We start from the raw sequence: 19,878 nt of genomic DNA, 5'->3' as shown, positions 1-19,878 counted from the left end.
GGGATACAGTATGATAGTCTCCATTTTGGTGTAGAGTATGACTGTACTTGTGTTGGGGCACAGTATGTGAGGGTACAGCATATCTTTCTAGTTGGTGGGTAGGTCTCAAACCTGCCACGCAGGGGTACAGTATCACAGTGTCCACGCTGGGGTACGGAGTCACAGTGTCCACGCTGGGATACGGAGTCACAGTGTCCACGCTGGGGTACGGTATCACAGTGTCCACGCTGGGGTACGGTATATCACAGTGTCCACGCTGGGGTACGGTATCACAGTGTCCACGCTGGGGTACGGTATCACAGTGTCCACGCTGGGGTACGGTATCACAGTGTCCACGTTGGGGTACGGTATATCACAGTGTCCACGCTGGGGTACGGTATCACAGTGTGCACGTTGGGGTACGGTATCACAGTGTGCACGTTGGGGTACGGTATATCACAGTGTCCACGCTGGGGTACGGTATCACAGTGTCCACGTTGGGGTACGGTATATCACAGTGTCCACGCTGGGGTACGGTATTACAGTGTCCACGCTAGGGTACGGTATCACAGTGTCCACGCTGGGATACGGAGTCACAGTGTCCATGCTGGGGTACGGTATTACAGTGTCCACTCTGGGGTACAGTATCACAGTGTCCACGCTGGGGTACGGTATCACAGTGTCCACGCTGGGGTACGGTATCACAGTGTCCACGCTGGGGTACGGTATCACAGTGTCCACGCTGGGGTACGGTATCACAGTATCCACGCTGGGGTACGGAATATCACAGTGTCCACGTTGGGGTACGGTATATCACAGTGTCCACGCTGGGGTACAGTATCACAGTGTCCACGCTGGGGTACAGTATCACAGTGTCCACGCTGGGGTACGGTATCACAGTGTCCACGCTGGGGTACGGTATCACAGTGTCCACGCTGGGGTATAGTATCACAGTGTCCACGCTGGGGTACGGTATCACAGTGTCCACGCTGGGGTACGGTATCACAGTGTCCACGCTGGGGTACGGTATCACAGTGTCCACGCTGGGGTACGGTATCACAGTGTCCACGTTGGGGTACAGTATCACAGTGTCCACTCTGGGGTACAGTATCACAGTGTCCACGCTGGGGTACGGTATCACAGTGTCCACTCTGGGGTACGGTATCACAGTGTCCACGCTGGGGTACGGAGTCACAGTGTCCACGCTGGGGTACGGTATCACAGTGTCCACGCTGGGGTACGGTATCACAGTGTCCACTCTGGGGTACGGTATCACAGTGTCCACGCTGGGGTACGGAGTCACAGTGTCCACGCTGGGGTATGGTATCACAGTGTCCACGCTGGGGTACGGAGTCACAGTGTCCACGCTGGGGTACGGAGTCACAGTGTCCACGCTGGGGTACGGTATCACAGTGTCCACGCTGGGGTACGGTATCACAGTGTCCACGCTGGGATACGGTATCACAGTGTCCACGCTGGGGTACGGTATCACAGTGTCCATGCTGGGGTACGGTATCACAGTGTCCACGCTGGGGTAGAGTATCACAGTGTCCACGCTGGGGTACGGTATCACAGTGTCCACGCTGGGGTACGGTATCACAGTGTCCACGCTGGGGTACGGTATCACAGTGTCCACGCTGGGGTACGGTATCACAGTGTCCACGCTGGGGTAGAGTATCACAGTGTCCACGCTGGGGTACGGTATCACAGTGTCCACGCTGGGGTACGGAGTCACAGTGTCCACGCTGGGGTACGGTATCACAGTGTCCACGCTGGGGTACGGTATCACAGTGTCCACGCTGGGGTACGGTATCACAGTGTCCACGCTGGGGTACAGTATCACAGTGTCCACGCTGGGGTACGGTATCACAGTGTCCACGCTGGGGTACGGTATCACAGTGTCCACGCTGGGGTACGGTATCACAGTGTCCACGCTGGGGTACGGTATCACAGTGTCCACGCTGGGGTACAGTATCACAGTGTCCACGCTGGGGTACGGTATCACAGTGTCCACGCTGGGGTACAGTATCACAGTGTCCACGCTGGGGTACGGTATCACAGTGTCCACGCTGGGGTAGAGTATCACAGTGTCCACGCTGGGGTACGGTATCACAGTGTCCACGCTGGGGTACGGTATCACAGTGTCCACGCTGGGGTATGGTATCACAGTGTCCACGCTGGGGTACGGAGTCACAGTGTCCACGCTGGGGTACGGTATCACAGTGTCCACGCTGGGGTACGGTATCACAGTGTCCACGCTGGGGTATGGTATCACAGTGTCCACGCTGGGGTACGGAGTCACAGTGTCCACGCTGGGGTACGGAGTCACAGTGTCCACGCTGGGGTACGGTATCACAGTGTCCACGCTGGGGTACGGTATCACAGTGTCCACGCTGGGGTACAGTATCACAGTGTCCACGCTGGGGTATGGTATCACAGTGTCCACGCTGGGGTACGGTATCACAGTGTCCACGCTGGGGTACGGTATCACAGTGTCCACGCTGGGGTACGGTATCACAGTGTCCACGCTGGGGTACGGTATCACAGTGTCCACGTTGGGGTACGGTATCACAGTGTCCACGCTGGGGTACGGTATCACAGTGTCCACGCTGGGGTATGGTATCACAGTGTCCACGCTGGGGTACGGAGTCACAGTGTCCACGCTGGGATACGGAGTCACAGTGTCCACGCTGGGGTACAGTATCACAGTGTCCACGCTGGGGTACGGTATCACAGTGTCCACGCTGGGGTACGGTATTACAGTGTCCACGCTGGGGTATAGTATCACAGTGTCCACGCTGGGGTACGGTATTACAGTGTCCACGCTGGGGTATAGTATCACAGTGTCCACGCTGGGGTATAGTATCACAGTGTCCACGCTGGGGTACGGTATTACAGTGTCCACGCTGGGGTATAGTATCACAGTGTCCACGCTGGGGTACGGTATTACAGTGTCCACGCTGGGGTATAGTATCACAGTGTCCACGCTGGGGTACGGTATCACAGTGTCCACGCTGGGGTACGGTATTACAGTGTCCACGCTGGGGTATAGTATCACAGTGTCCACGCTGGGGTATAGTATCACAGTGTCCACGCTGGGGTATAGTATCACAGTGTCCACGCTGGGGTATAGTATCACAGTGTCCACGCTGGGGTACGGTATCCACGCTGGGGTACGGTATCACAGTGTCCACGCTGGGGTACAGTATCACAGTGTCCACGCTGGGGTACGGTATCACAGTGTCCACGCTGGGGTACAGTATCACAGTGTCCACGCTGGGGTACAGTATCACAGTGTCCACGCTGGGGTACGGTATCACAGTGTCCACGCTGGGGTACGGTATCACTGTGTCCACGCTGGGGTACGGTATCACAGTGTCCACGCTGGGGTACGGTATCACAGTGTCCACGCTGGGGTACGGTATCACTGTGTCCACGCTGGGGTACGGTATCACAGTGTCCACGCTGGGGTACGGTATCACAGTGTCCACGCTGGGGTACGGTATCACAGTGTCCACGCTGGGGTACGGTATCACAGTGTCCATGCTGGGGTACAGTATCACAGTGTCCACGCTGGGGTACAGTATCACAGTGTCCACGCTGGGGTACGGTATCACAGTGTCCACGCCTGGGTATAGTATCACAGTTTCCACGCTGGGGTACGGTATATCACAGTGTCCACGCTGGGGTACAGTATATCGCAGTGACCATGCTGGGGTACGGTATATCACAGTGTCCACGCTGGGGTACGGTATATCACAGTGTCCACGCTGGGGTACGGTATATCACAGTGTCCCTGCTGGGGTACAGTATATAACAGTGTCCACTCTGGGGTATAGTATCACAGTGTCCACGCTGGGGTACGGTATCACAGTGTCCACGCTGGGGTACAGTATATCACAGTGTCCACGCTGGGGTACAGTATATCACAGTGTCCACGCTGGGGTATAGTATCACAGTGTCCACGCTGGGGTACAGTATATCACAGTGTCCACGCTGGGGTATAGTATCACAGTGTCCATGCTGGGGTACGGTATATCACAGTGTCCATGGTGGGGTACGGTATATCACAGTGTCCACGTTGGGGTACGGTATCACAGTGCCAACGCTGGGGTATAGTATCACAGTGTCCACGCTGGGGTACAGTATATCACAGTGTCCACGCTGGGGTATAGTATCACAGTGTCCATGCTGGGGTACGGTATATCGCAGTGTCCACGCTGGGGTACGGTATCACAGTGTCCACGCTGGGGTACGGTATCACAGTGTCCACGCTGGGGTACGGTATCACAGTGTCCACGCTGGGGTACAGTATCATAGTGTCCACGCTGGGGTACGGTATCACAGTGTCCACTCTGGGGTACGGTATCACAGTGTCCACGCTGGGGTATAGTATCAGTGTCCACGCTGGGGTACGGTATATCACAGTGTCCACGCTGGGGTACGGTATATCGCAGTGTCCATGCTGGGGTACGGTATATCACAGTGTCCACACTGGGGTACGGTATATCGCAGTGTCCCATGCTGGGGTACGGTATATCACAGTGTCCATGCTGGGGTACGGTATATCACAGTGTCCACGCTGGGAAACGGTATATCGCAGTGTCCATGCTGGGGTACGGTATATCACAGTGTCCACACTGGGGTACGGTATATCACAGTGTCCACACTGGGGTACGGTATATCGCAGTGTCCCATGCTGGGGTACGGTATATCACAGTGTCCACGCTGGGGTACGGTATATCGCAGTGTCCATGCTGGGGTACAGTATATCACAGTGTCCACACTGGGGTACGGTATATCGCAGTGTCCCATGCTGGGGTAGGGTATATCACAGTGTCCATGCTGGGGTACAGTTTATCGCAGTGTCCATGGTGGGGTACGGTATATCACAGTGTCCACGCTGGGGTACAGTATCACAGTGTCCACGCTGTGGTACGGTATCACAGTGTCCACGCTGGGGTACGGTATCACAGTGTACACGCTGGGGTATAGTATCACAGTGTCCACGCTGGGATATAGTATCACAGTGTCCACGCTGGGATACGGTATCACAGTGTCCACTCTGGGGTACGGTATCATAGTGTCCACGCTGGGGTATGGTATCACAGTGTCCACTCTGGGGTACAGTATCACAGTGTCCACGCTGGAGTACAGTATCACAAGTGTCCACGCTGGGGTACGGTATCACAGTGTCCACGCTGGGGTATGGTATCACAGTGTCCACGCTGGGGTACGGTATCACAGTGTCCACGCTGGGGTACGGTATCACAGTGTCCACGCTGGGGTACGGTATCACAGTGTCCACTCTGGGGTACAGTATCACAGTGTCCACGCTGGGGTACGGTATCACAGTGTCCACGCTGCGTTACTGTGTTCTATACCCATTCTGGCCCTCACCCCAATGAAGTTGATGTGCAAATTTGATCAGTGAGTGCCTGCCAAGTGTTTTTTCCTGAAGACTATCACATCTGAACATGACCTTGTCTGCCTTAACCACAAGGGAAAAGACTGATTCCTGATAATAATTATTGTCAATGTCACTGCGAGTGTCTTTGGGTAGTTAGCATTAACAGACCTTCCAGTCAAGGGAACAATCCAGTCTATAGATCCGCTTTTCAATGTCCACACTGAAACTTGAGGTGAATCAATGAAAAGGGACAGCAACTTTAATGCCAGCCTTGATTACGATGCACTCTCTAGTAGGATCTATGGTTATTTACATATGAACAATTGCAGGAGCAGTGTCATCATTAAATATATGGCAAAGCCATCAAAGCAAAACAAATACAGAGAATTATACAAATAATCTGAAGGACACGGGCGAGGAATATTTTGTTCGGTTATTTGAATTCTATCTAATCAAATGTCAGATAACATAGTTTAGCCAAGCATCGGGACATTGTGATCTTGTTGGATAATCCGAAATTTGGATAATCGAATGCGGGCTAACGAGGTCCCTCTGTACTGCAAATCCACCATGGCTGGTAGGTAAAGAAAAAGTTTTTTTTTAAACGGAGAGGACTGAGGTAGAGTTGTCAAGGAGGAGCAATGTTCCGTCTTCGGCAGTTTGCAAAAGATGCCTTTGTAGTGATTGGAAAACACAAAGAGCCTTCTTTCCTGGGCGGCGCCGGAGAAGAAATGTCATAAATCTAGAGTTCAGATGAAAGTGGGGTTTTGGACAGGCCTGCCTGGCAGACCACAGTTATTGGAAGGAGTGAGTATCTTATAGAGGTTCGGGGAGGAGGTTTATGGGAAGGGTGGGTGGCTATGACTCCATGGGAAAATGCCTTCAATAGATCTAGTGATGTCATCCCCCACTCCTGGAAGGAGGTAACTCTTTGCCTGTTGGACAGCACCCTGTACAGTGAAAGCTGTTAGGCTTCCCCCTTGTTCCTACCTTTCCCTGCCACTTCAATTAAAACAGTGCAAGGGGAATGAGACCCTTCATGGCCATTAATTATCTACTTCAGTCGGCTCATAGGTTGACCCGGCTTGATGCCTTTTTTGGAATATGGCTGGAGGTGGGCAACAAGTCAGCGGGCAGACCGTCTTTTAGTTCAGGAAGGAGTCTTCGCCCAACTTCAAATCCTCCAATGGGGGAAGAGGGGGCATTTCTGTAGTTTACCCCCTCTGTTTACTCCACCTTAGAGACGGAGCACAAATTAGAGGCTAACACTTCAATGTAGCCACTCATGAGTTCTCCAATCTTGGGGAACCTACCTTTCAGAAGAAACTGTAAGTTAAGGCACAAAAGAGACTGTGGGAGGGGAATGTTAAAGGCGTGACACTTGTTCAAAATTCCCCTGGATGGGAATGGATGGAGTTTAGGAAAAGTACAAGACTGAACTCTAGTCTGGATAAGGGATGTGCTTTGGCAGACCCTAGACTTGTTCTTCTCCTTGAGTACTGCTGTGTGTACTCTCCTTGAGTCTCTCTCACCTCCCAGTCCCTTGTTGCTACCAGGTCCACATTTGGTGCCCAGAAGCTGGTCAGCTCTCTGTGTTGGCTGGTGATGAGACTGTATGGCATGAGGATTGGAGAATATTCTGATGATCAAATGTTGATCAAGAACATTTTCCATTATATGTTAGCACCTCCTCCACTCCCGCACCCCTGTAAAAAGACTTCCACCAACACGGCACCACACTCCTTACCCATGACGTTGACATCATACTCGATCTGGTAGATGGCTTCTTGCCCACACTGCCTCATGATGTTGAGGGCTTCTCCATGAGTGACATTGTGAAGTGGAATCCCATCCACACTCAATATCCGGTCCCCAACTTTCAACGTCCCCTCTCTGCAAACACACAGACAAAAATTGTTATCTTTTTGGGCTGTTCCTTCTTTGACTGGGAGGACAGACTGGGGAGCTGGTGTTAGGGCACCAGTGGGCATTATCTAGAGAGAGAAAATCCCCTTCTTAGGAGCAAAATCCCCTTCTTTTTCTCTCTCATTTCAAACCCTGGTGACGTCCTTCCCATCAAGCCTACAGCCAAGTGTGTGGCTGAGATTAGGGTGCACAGGGTGGGGAAGGAAGGGTTACAGCAGGGATATCAGAAGAGTGGCATGTCCTTTAGCCTTCCACCATTCGCACCATTGTAACAGTTGATGGATGCCTCAAAGTTACCAACTCTAAAGCAGCAGAACAACAGACATTTGGAGTAATGGCTGCATTCCCAAGCAATGAGGGACAAGTACTTTCTTCCAGTTACTCCTCAGTATCTAACACCAATCCTTTCGAGAGAGATAGAGAGAAACTGTAATGCAGCAGTTGTTACCTATCCGCAGGCCCACCATGCCTCACGTGGGTCACCACCAATGCACGAGATTTGTTCCAGTCTTCATGGGCTCCACCTGCAACACAACGTCCAGTTTCCTCAGAGCTTCTGCTGTTTTAAAGAGACAATCACCTGCTCTCCCATCTGACTGCTTCTCCGGTCCCTGACCTGAGCACAGAATGAGCTGGCTGAGAAGGTATGTGGGTAAGACACAGATATAAAGAGCCCTGATCATGTGGGTGTACACCAGCTCTTTGGATCTGAGTGGGAGACGTCTTAGTGGGAGACTTCTCTTTCAGATATCTCCTCTCTGAGTAGGAGAGGCTTACAGACTTTTTTTTATTTGTTGCGTTGTCAGCCTGTATTAACGGTAGTGTGTTCCCTTCTGAATCAAAGGTTTCATCTTCACTTCTGGAAAGATCTCAGTTTGGCCCTGGAAGTAAGACTGTCACCTCAAAGTGGTAAGGAAGTGGGTTGAGTTCATCGCCACGAAGCCCGAGTATGTGTCTCGGCTAGCACCTGCCATAGTACTGAGGTAGTACAGTACAAACAGATGTCACCTTTCTGATCAGATGCTGAACTGAGACCTTATCTGATCCCTCAGCCAACTCTTATTGTGCATTCTTGTCTGAGAGCCCAGACATCCATTAGATTGTTCAGACAGCTGAGCCCCAGGGTAAACATTGCTCGATTAGCAGCTCTCCATCTCTTCTATCATTTTCACTTTTTTTTAAAAAAAAATTAACCTATTTTTCTAACCAATCTATGCAGAGGTGTTCTTACACACCTTGGAGCAGGTGGGACTTGAACCCAGGCCTTTTGGTTCAGGGGTAAGGACATTACCACTGTGCCACAAGAGGGCCTTTTGTACACTGACTCGTTACACCAGATAAAGAGGCATCAAGCAGTTATAGCTTCTGCTATTGATTGTTGAAATAGCCAAGATGATGGGTAGGTTTATTGCCCTGTAATAAAAGGAGTTAATAATAGGTGAGGAAGCATGGAGCACCATAGTTTGTACAGGGTTCTACATGGCTTTGGCAGTGGATAGTGTCTTGACTTGGGAGGGAGGAGAGAAAGGGCCATGGGAAGGCCGGGGTGCAGGAACACAGCTCTTTAAGATTGTGGCTCATGTCAGCTTTGAGGTACCTTGACCCACAAGTCTAATAAAACCTGCTCGACTCTATGAGACGTAGGGGGAGAGACTGGGACATGTCCAATCCTACAGTGGATCGACTAAGTCAGTGTGGACTCACACCTTTAATCTGCACTGGTGAATACTGGGGACGTGGGGAATGGGATCAGGAGTCAGGTCAGGGCCTCAATAGAGTTTCCCTAACTCCGTGAAAACATCCAGGTCCTCCTTTTTGCCAAATACTTTTATTCCCCGAGGGCCCATCCCTTTAATTGCTGAGTAATGGAGAAATGGAACCGCAACTGATTAATAGTGATTAATTCTTGTGTGTGGCTGCCTTGTTACTGTAGTGTAATGTTTAATATTGTCCACACATGATAAAAGGGCCTCGGTTTGATACCAGGTGGAAAACATTTCTAAAGTTGAGGTATCAACACTTGGGCCATCATAGCTGGGTGAATCAGGTTTCACTGGGTGCGTGTGCATGTGAGGGTTCTCGCAGTGCAGTGGTAGCGTCTCTACTTCTGAGCCAAGAGGACTGGGTTCCAGCCCCACCAGAGGTGTGTCATAACATCTCTGAGCAGGTTGATTCAGAAATATCTCCAGCGGCTGTTCCAATGTAGTGGTTATGTCCATAACTCTGGAATGGGAGGCCCAGGTACAAGACTCACCTACTCCAGAGGCTTGTAATAACATCTCTGTATTATTTCTTTTCAGAAAGTATCTCCACTAGGCAGGCCTGAATCAGACAAATACTGACTGCAGAAGCAACTGAAGGAAGAGAGAAACATTGAAATTAAGGAAAATGACTAACCCCTCATCACAAAGCCAAAGCTGTTCCCTTCCTTGTAGAGCGAGATCTCAATGGTCTTTGGAATAACCCTTGAATTGCTATCTGAAGCTGAAACAGAAAACAAAAGAGAATTTTGTTTTTGTTATACAAGAGGATTTGTTACACGGAACAGGTTTTTAGCCAGTCTGGTGCTGAATCATATAGACCATGGAGGTATTAGGCGTGATCCTTGCTGATCGCAACTAAGATAGCAGTGCAGATGTTACTTTTGGCTTACCTCTGAATTACAGAGGTGAACTATCTGTAAAACCAGCCAGGGTTACTTCTGTTGACTGTTCTCCAGTAACTGAGGGCCAAATACCTCCACATGGACATCAGTTGAAGGTAGGCCCAGATGGAGTTGTGACATCACTCATTTGGCATTCATTGTCAAGCCTCACCTGATTGGCAACTTGAGTGGGACACTATCGGATGACTGACACATCTGGGAATTGTATACAAACGTGTCTTAAGGGTAAAAAGGAGATGTTTGTAAGACATTAAGAAATACATAGATTTTTTTAAACAATCATTCATGGAATGCATGCCAGCATTTATTGCCTGTCTCTAGTTATTCGAGAAGGTAGTAGTGAGCTGTCTTTCTGAACTGCAGTGCTCTTTTTGTTGTAATAGTGAGTGAACGAATGACAATACATTTCCAAGTCAAGCTTTGGAGGGGAATTTGCAGATGGAGGAGTTCCCATATATCTGCTGCGCCTGTCCTTCCAGATGGAAGTGGTCATAGGTTTGGAAAGTATTCTTCACTGTCCTATCTAACTGCGACTCTACTTTCAAGGAGCTATGAACCTGCACTCTAAGGTCTCTTTGTTCAGCAACACTCCCCATGACCTTATCATTTAATGTAGGAGTCTTGCCCTGATTTGCCTTTCCAAAATGCAGCACCTCACATTTATCTAAATTAAACTCCATCTGTCACTCCTCAGCCCGTTGGCCTATCTGATCAAGATCTCATTGTACTCCGAGGTAATCTTCCTCGCTGTCCACTACATCTCCAATTTTACTGCCATCTGCAAACCTAGTAGCTATTGACTCACCTCAATGAGAAGTGCAGGCCAGCAGCACCAGGTATATCTGAAATTGTGATGCTAACCAGATGAGGATAAAATACAGGATATGGAGATGTTAAACAGTGGAGGCAGCCTGCTACAGATGGAGTTAAACCACCAACAGATCAGTCCTGCAACTCCAGTCATGAATGGTGGACAATTAAACAATTGACCAGGGAAACAGTCTTGAAGACCAGCCTGAATGATGGGGCAAAAATCCAGCAAGTTATCACAAAAGATAAAGATGAAGTGCACCCTCAAGCAGAACTGTTGAGTCAGTGCTCCATCTTGGCCTCCTCCAGTGATCCCATCTGTCTACTGTCAATCATTAGTAAAGTAATGGAGAGTGTTGTTGACTGTGTTATGAAATGGCACTTACTCAGCAATCGCCTTCTCACCAGTGCTTCATTCGGGTTCTGCCACAGGACACTCAGCCCTGTCTAACTATGAACAAAAGATAAGCTCCAGAGGTAGAGTGACAGCCCTTGAAATCAAGCCAGCATTTCATTGGGGTGTGGAATCAAGGAGATTCAGGCACATGCCTCTGAGCCAGACACTTGGATTTGAATCCTTGATGGCAGTAGATGGAAGGTGCATTGTAACATAGTCAAACAGGTCACGTAGCAACCTGTGAGCTCTTCCAGCATATGCTAATCTCAGACAGCAAGGGCAGGAGAGATTCCTGGTCAACCAGAAGCCTCTACATTTTTTTTTATTTCTCCAGGACTACAAGCTACATTTAAGGTAAAAGTGTACTTTGCCAAAGCAATTCACACTCATGGGCCTTTGGCTCAGTTGGCTAGAGGGCTGGTTAGATTGGATTGATACCAATAGCATAGGATTCAATCCCAATATCTGTCCAACTTTATTTTCTGTGCCTCCCCCCACTTCACCTGATGAAGGGGCAGACCTCCAAAATAAACCTGTTCGACTACAGCCTGGTGTTATGTGACTTCTAACTGTTAACAGTAGCTAGTTGCTCTGCTGCTATTTTCTTATGGAGGCAAGGTTTCAGCACATCAGACCCTGGAGCTCTCTAACTGGTTGCTCTGTGACATCCTCTGACAACTCATGAAGGTGGCGGAAGGTGCAGTACCGTCCTGGTTAGTATAAGCAATGGTCTTCACTTCACAGAAACACAGCAAAAGCTTCTATCCCCACCAATGAGGAAGACAACCATTGTCCAGCATTCAGAGAGCAATAATTCCTCCATCTCCCAACCTGGGACAATCAAAAAGCTGACACTAACAGGACAGAAAATACACTGTAAGCTTTCAATCATCAAAACTGTCAATGATTTGGTGGTTCTGAGAATCCAACGTCAGTTGGTTTTTGTCAGATGTCACCCATGGGTGCCGATTTAGACTCTGTGACCGAAGTGCTGTACGGTGAACAAGAGGACAGGTGGTAATATCTTAAGGGATCACCATTCAATAGAAGAAGTGTTGTTTGGAACTTATTTTTTACTTTTTCATAAACTTATGGCATTGAATATTCATCCTTTATATCCAATCTGCTGGGGCACTCTTAGGAAAGGGCATTACGTGTAGCATTAGACACCAAACTGTCATGGAGCCTTCTTAATAAATATTAGCAGATATTTTAAGTCACTATCTACTGCTTAATGAATCCCGAAGTGCCCATTCTTTCTTTGATGAGAAGATATCTTGTGTTAAATGCAGACAAAACCAACATGCACTTTAGAATCCCAACTTGGCCACCTTGTAGGCTTTTTCGTTTGTAAAAGTACAGAAAAATTGGCTTCCAGGTCATCTGTACCTCACTCACTCTCTCTGATTTTCTTGGTCTGTTCATCTTTCAGCCTCTGGTTCTCTCTCTCAGTCTGTCCATCTCTCTATGATTCTCTCCATCTCTTACCATCAATCTCTATGATTCTTTCTCTATCCCTTTATTATTCTTTCTCTCCTGATTGAATCTTCAATTGCTTCTCATTTGACAAGCCCCTCATCCACGGGATCATTCTTGGAAACCTACACTGGAATCTTCCAATGCCAGTACGTCATTCCTTAGCTACGTGGCCCAAAACATCTCACCATATTCCAAATGCGGTCTGACCAGAGCCTTATACAGCAGTACATCTCTGCTCATGTACTCTAGTCCTCTTGAAATGAATGCTAACATTGCATTTGCCTTCCTGACTGCCAACCGAACCTGCATGTCAACGTTAAGAGAATCCTGAACTAGGACTCCCAAGTCCCTTTGTGTTTCAAACTCCTGAGGATGTCCCCATTTAGAAAATAGTCTATTCCCCCATTCGTCCTAGTAAATGCATAATCTCACACTTTCCCACATTGTAGTCCATCTGCCACTTCTTTGCCCATTCTCCCAGCCCATCCAAGCCCTTCTGCAGCCTATCCACTTCCTAAGCACCACCTGTCCCTCCACCTGTCTTGGTGTCATCTACAAACTTAACAACAATGCTCTCAATTCCTTCATCCAGATCATTAATGTCAAATGTGAATAGCTGTGGTTCCATCAGTGACCCCTGTGGAACTACACTAGTCACCAGCTGCCATCCTGAAAAAGACCACTTGATCCACACTCTCTGCCTTTTCCAGTCAGCCAATCCTCTTTAGGACTCTGAGTCTGTACTTGATGGTGTTTAGAAGGATGGGCAAGGGCAGGGGGGGGTGTCTCATTGACACTTACAGAACATGTAGAGGCCTTCGTAGAACGGGTGTGAAGAAGATGTTTCCTCTAGTAAGAGAGATTAGGATCTCGGGGGGGGGGGGGCATTGCATTAAAGTGAAGGAATGATTCCTTTGGAACTAAGATGAGGAATTTCTTCAGCCAGAAGGTGGTGAATCTGTGGGACTCGTTGCCGCAGAGGGCTGTGGAGGCCAAATCATTGATTGTCTTGATAGTGATAGATTGATTCTTGATTGCTATGGGGATCAAGGGTTACAGGGGGAAGGCAGGAGACTGGGGTTGAGAAACATATCGGCCATGATCGAATGGTGGAGCAGACTCAAAGGATTGAATGGCCTAATTCTGCTCCTCTATATTATGGTCAATCTGAGCACCAGCCTGTCACTTCCTGACTCTCTCCCTGTCTCTTTTTGTCTGGTGGTAATTTTAATTTGCTGGAAGTAGTGGGGAACTGAGACATTATTCCATTTTTCCACTGTCAAGCTTCAGAAGCCAGTCAGAGCTGGGAGTTAGAAGCCGCATCAAGCTCCTTCTACATCTTCCCAGCAAATAATCCTAGTGCGGCTACAGTAACAGGTGGGGTACAGAATAAGTCCTTTATACTGCTGCATCAAGCAGTCCTTGGTTTAATGTAATACGAGTTAAAAAACATTGAGACAACATCAGCAGGAGGTACCTAGTGACGCACTGAGATGAACATTAGCCTTGTATCTATATATATGGAGTGGATAGAATGCCAATTGTAATTCCTACAATAAATTAGCTTGGTCGTTATGAACCCAATTAGTGCTGGACAACAGTCGATAACTAAACAAAACCAGAGAGCTCTTGTGCACAGTGACAGTATGCCTACCTCAGGACTAGGAGGGTCAGGGTCAAGTCCCACCTGCTCCAGAAGTGTGGAATACCATGTCTGAGCAGGTTGATTAGGAAAAATATCTACAAACACAGGCAATCCCAAACGAATTGATACTGACTTTGTGGCAGTCTTCACGGGGCATATATATAGAGTTGGACCCTCTTGTGATACAAGGGTAGTGTCCCTATCGCTGGACCAGGAGGCTCAGGTTCAAGTCCCATCTGTCCCAGAGGGGTGGAATAACATATGTGAAAAGTTTGATTAGAAAATAGGTTAGATTTGAATGAATGTTGTACAAGGCAGTTACACTTGAAAAGAGTAACTTACATTACTAAGTAATTTCCATCAATCAGGAGATAAAGGACTGGTCCTGGGTGGATTTAACCAAATTTCCAGTCCCCGTTTCTAAGCACTAAGCTCAGTGTAGCCAAATGGTCATGTGTACTTGCTCTTAATTCTAGCTAGTGCGCTCACATGAGGCTATCATTGAACTCAGATGGAACTCGCTATGATGTTCTAGATAAGTTCTAGTTCTTTGTTCAACAAACTGAGCCTGTTGTCTGCCAAAGATTTCATGTGGTCATTGCTCCCCGCTTGATTTCTGTAACTTGGACAAATCCTGGTCGGAAGGATTGGTAGCAGTGAATTTACCTATGGTATCTCAAATGGTTCTGGTAGAGACAACCACAGCCTAGGCCAGACAGCTGTTACAATGCTGGAGTAGGGCTGCTCTTCAGGAACACTGAGATCTACTGGGGTAAATGGGTATTCAGCATCTGAACCTATCTGGTGATTCTGAGGGGGAAGGCCTTGTTGAGGATTGAGGTTGAGGTGTAATTGGGAACAGCAGAGGGCATAGCACTGTGTGACTAGCCACACTATACCTGACTTGGGGGTAGGTAAGGCTGACAAGGAGCCCTGAAAAAGATCCTTTTTATTCCCATTCCACCCCACCCCCGAAAAACTTCCCTCACTTTGAATGGATATGAAACAGTACAGTAACAACATTAAGGCACCACCATATGGTCTATGGTCTATAATCGTGACTCAGCCCATTCTGGTTAGTCTTTGTTTAAAAGAACAGTGAATCAGGAAGCTTCATGCTCTCACCAACAGGGGGAAGCTCATATTCCACTTCAAGGACCACCCGTTCTCCCACGTTCTTCAGCAGGCTGATAATCTCATTGTGCCGGAGCTTGGTCAGGTTGATCCCATTAACTGACTTGATGTAGTCTCCGATATTTAGCTGGTCACTCCTACAATGAGGAATTGGATCAATGAAGGCGTGGTAAGGCAGACTGGGTTAACAATAAAATTGCAAGATGCACCACCCACACAGGATTACTCTCTTCGGGGATTGGACTGGACAAAACTGGATTGGAATCTCCATCTTTCTAAATCCTTCCTCATAGATTATCTTCTTCCTGGCACCAGCTCAGTCCTCTGCCCACGCTAAGGTAAAACAGATCAGAGGGTGCTGGTGTGCCATCCTGAACTACCCTCTGGTGACCCCGTTATTGAATGTTAGCTCAGCAAGGGAAGAATTGCAATCACACAACTTCATTCTATCTCCCAGTGAGAGGGTCAGCCTACAAGCCAAGACAGAAATCAGGGGGACCTTCCCCTACTACCTGCCAATGTTGGTGCGGCCATTTTGAGCCTCTGGCTGAGAATAGACCATCCCATAGGTTTCCAAATTCCTGATTCCAATACGAAGGAGCTCAACTGTAATCTAAACAGTGCTGAGCCTTTGAAAAAGGTGGGTAATTACCCATTGTCCACAAGGGAGCATTGGCATTTCTCTTTATTGGAGCATGAAGCAAATGAGGAGACATGTTGCAAATCTACCTCAGCCAGAATGATGCCAACAGTGTAAGTTCAACTCAAAGAGTTGTGACTCACTAGAATCCTGCACTGCAGAGAGCTGTGAACACTCAGTGTCAAACACCTTCCAAAAAAATGCTTGACAGAGCCGAGTGTACACAGGGAATGTGACGTAGTGTGGGAAGGTGGGGTTGAGATAGAAGGCCAGTCAAATCCTATTGAATGATGGAGCAGGCAGGAGGGGCCAAATGGCCTACTCAGGCTCCCATTTCTTGTGTCTTGACCCAACACAAATGGAAATTAAAGGGGAGAGCCATCAAGAAAGGCCTTCCATTTCTGGGTAGCCCCAGTTACGCTTCAATGCCCTTTGCATACAGTGTAGTGCAAATAATCATAAAATGCCAGGGATGCTGGAAATCTGAAACAAAAAGCAGAGACTGCTGGAGAAATTCAGCAGGTCTGGCAGCATCTGTGGAGAGAGAAACAGAGTTAACGCTTTGAGTCGGTTCTTCAAAACGCATCTTTCATTTGTACTGCAGGACTCATGGCAGCCAACATCAGCACAGCAAGATCTCACAAACAGCAATGAGATCTTGCTGCTCTCTCATTGCTCGAAATAGACCTGCCTTTTGTTGAAGGATAAATATTGGTTGAGTAATCCTGAGGAGAACACCGCTGTCCTTTGTCAGAACAGAGCTGTAGAATTCTTTATGGTTGATTGAGAAGACAGACAGTGTCTCGGTCTAACGTCTCATCTGGAAAATGAGTCACCTCAAGCTTCTGCAGTATGAAACGGGACTTAGTCACTTCCACACTGAGCAGCCGGAAGTGATCCCAATTTCACAGACGCAGTGTAGTCCTTCCCAATGTGTAACTGATTTTAGTTACCAGGGATAAAGTGACTCGCCCCCTTCCATGTGGCGCAGGGATTAAGCTGTGCGCTGAATGCTGGACCATCAATGCACAGTGGAGGTCAGAATTCAATTCACTGCCCTGGGAAGACTGAGAGTCTCCAGCTCACCCTGTCGGCCAGAGGCTGCACTGTGGATTGGCAAACACCTGGGTCTGGGTGCAAAACGTTTGCATTCATACAGTTCCTTCCACCCCCTCGGAACATCCCACAGTGTTTCAGAGCTCATGTGGAGTAATTGCACACATTGGCACAGACCTCCCAACAGATAAGTTATTAAAGCATCCAGTTTAGGACATGATTTGCAATGTGGTTGGTAGCGTGAGTTCGAGTCCCACCTGCTCCAGAGATGTGTCATTAACATCACTGAACATGATGATTACAAAATACCCTGCCTGTTTTTTGGTGTTGGCTGAGGGCTATAGTTAACAAGGAGAAAGTGAGGGCTGCAGTTGCTGGAGATTAGAGTCGAAGAGTGAGGTGCTGGTAAAGCACAGCCGGTCAGGCAACATCCGGGGAGCAGGAGGATCGACGTTTTGAGTATATGCTCCTCATCAGGAATGATGAAGTTCCTGATGAAGAACTTAAGCTCGAAACGTCGACTCTCCTGCTCCTCGGATGCTGCCTGACCGGCTGTGCTTTTCCAGCACCTCACTCTTCAACTCTGAACGGTGTAATTGTCCAGGAGATCAGGATGCCTTTGCTGCTCTTTTCAACATCTAGTTCAACGAACAGTAAATACTGAGGGAGGTAAAGGTGGGAGACTGTATTCACACGGAACATAATCACTCTAACCAGAGAGAAACTGGGTGAATTGAATCATTCCCATTGAAGGTCACGCCCAGTCCTGAATTCATTGACCCTGTGGGCGGCACGGTGGCACAGTGGTTAGCACTGCTGCTTCACAGCGCCGGAGACCCGGGTTCAATTCCTGCCTCAGGCGACTAACTGTGTGGAGTTTGCACGTTCTCCCCGTGTCTGCGTGGGTTTCCTCCGGGTGCTCCGGTTTCCTCCCACAGTCCAAAGATGTGCAAGTCAGGTGAATTGGCCATGCTAAATTGCCCATAGTGTTAGGTAAGGGGTAAATGTATGGGTGGGTTGCGCTTCGGCGGGTCGGTGTGGACTTGTTGGGCCGAAGGGCCTGTTTCCACACTGTAATGTAATCTAATCTAATCTACCTGGGAGAGCAGTTGTTCCAATGAGATACGGAGGTTAATTAGCCTCAAGACCTATAGGGCAGAAATGACGAGATGATTGGGGGGATGGGGAAGGATGATCAACCTGATTGTAGCTACTACTTATTGCCCTTTGTACAGGAAACAAAAGGGCCCTCTCTGGGTATGTTGGGTGCAGGCCACTCTGCTGATCCAACCTCTCAGTTAAGTTCATAACTGACAACTCCTTTGACACAAGTTGCAGAAGTGACTGGTCGTGATGCCTCTTCCATCAGGATATCTGTCGACACTTGTCAAAACTCAGACACACAAACAGTCACTGCAAGAGAGCCAGTTAGAGATTGGACAGTCAGCTCCAGGAGAGATGGAAGTGATCAGTCAGAGAAACGGGATAAGACTTGACTTGGCTCCATGCCAAGGGTGGCAGTGCAGGAAGGACTTTTAGAAGCAAAGAACCAAGCAAGCATTTAATTAAGGTTAATCTTTTTTTTAAAAGCAATGAATTGATTAACTCTAACATAAACCTTGTTTCAGCAATTCCACTTCCCTTCACATGGTGCTGGAAGACAGTAGCAGAGTGCAGAGAGACTGGGCCGGAGCTCACTTGCATGACTGAAAATGCCTTTACATTGCTGCTTACACAACAATCATGAAGTACCTGGGGATGCTCAAATCTCCTGGGGAGGAAATCGTGCAACAGAGATTTGCATGAAAGACACCATCTGTCAGTTTGTGAAGGACTGGTATTGTTTTTCTTTTATTTCATCGCTGCCTCTGATTCCTTCCCCTTCACTGATGCAGCACTCCAATCCACCAGTCATACAGTACACCCAGATACCCACTCCTCCAGTGGTACGGTACACCCAGACACCCACTCCTCCAGTACACCCAGACACCCACTCCTCCAGTGGTACGGTACACCCAGACACCCACTCCTCCAGTACACCCAGACACCCACTCCTCCAGTGGTACGGTACACCCAGACACCCACTCCTCCAGTGGTATGGTACACCCAGACACCCACTCCTCCAGTGATACAGTACACCCAGACATACACTCCTCCAGTGGTATGGTACACCCAGACACCCACTCCTCCAGTGGTATAGTACACCCAGACACACATTCCTCCAGTGGTATAGTACACCCAGACACACACTCCTCCAGTGGTATGGTACACCCAGACACACACTCCTCCAGTGGTATAGTACACCCAGACACCCACACCTCCAGTGATTCAGTACACCCAGACACCCACTCCTCCAGTGGTACGGTACACCCAGACACCCACTCCTCCAGTGGTATGGTACACCCAGACACACACTCCTCCAGTGGTATGGTACACCCAGACACACACTCCTCCAGTGATACAGTACACCCAGACATACACTCCTCCAGTGGTATAGTACACCCAGACACACATTCCTCCAGTGGTATAGTACACCCAGACACCAACTCCTCCAGTGATTCAGTACACCCAGACACCCACTCCTCCAGTGGTACGGTACACCCAGACACCCACTCCTCCAGTGGTATGGTACACCCAGACACACACTCCTCCAGTGATACAGTACACCCAGACACACACTCCTCCAGTGGTATGGTACAACCAGACACACACTCCTCCAGTGGTATGGTACACCCAG

General features: G+C 48.7%; 1 protein-coding gene across 1 annotated transcript in view; it reads right to left on the bottom strand.

Annotated features, from left to right (window-relative positions):
• grip2b (glutamate receptor interacting protein 2b) overlaps positions 1–19,878 on the bottom strand; it is a 186,225-nt gene that overhangs the window by 97,546 nt on the left and 68,801 nt on the right. The window contains exons 4-7 of the mRNA XM_087993993.1: positions 15,437–15,582; positions 9,713–9,799; positions 7,764–7,839; positions 7,137–7,282 (exon numbers count right to left, since the gene is read on the bottom strand). Of these exons, the coding sequence (XP_087850119.1) occupies positions 7,137–7,282; positions 7,764–7,839; positions 9,713–9,799; positions 15,437–15,582 (455 nt within the window). The remainder of the gene's footprint in view (positions 1–7,136; positions 7,283–7,763; positions 7,840–9,712; positions 9,800–15,436; positions 15,583–19,878) is intronic.

Source organism: Chiloscyllium plagiosum, unplaced genomic scaffold (assembly GCF_037043375.1).
Source record: "Chiloscyllium plagiosum isolate Xiang-an unplaced genomic scaffold, Cpla_swu_hap1 HiC_scaffold_14, whole genome shotgun sequence".
Lineage (NCBI taxonomy): Eukaryota > Metazoa > Chordata > Chondrichthyes > Orectolobiformes > Hemiscylliidae > Chiloscyllium > Chiloscyllium plagiosum.
This window is presented reverse-complemented; position numbering and strand designations above follow the sequence as displayed.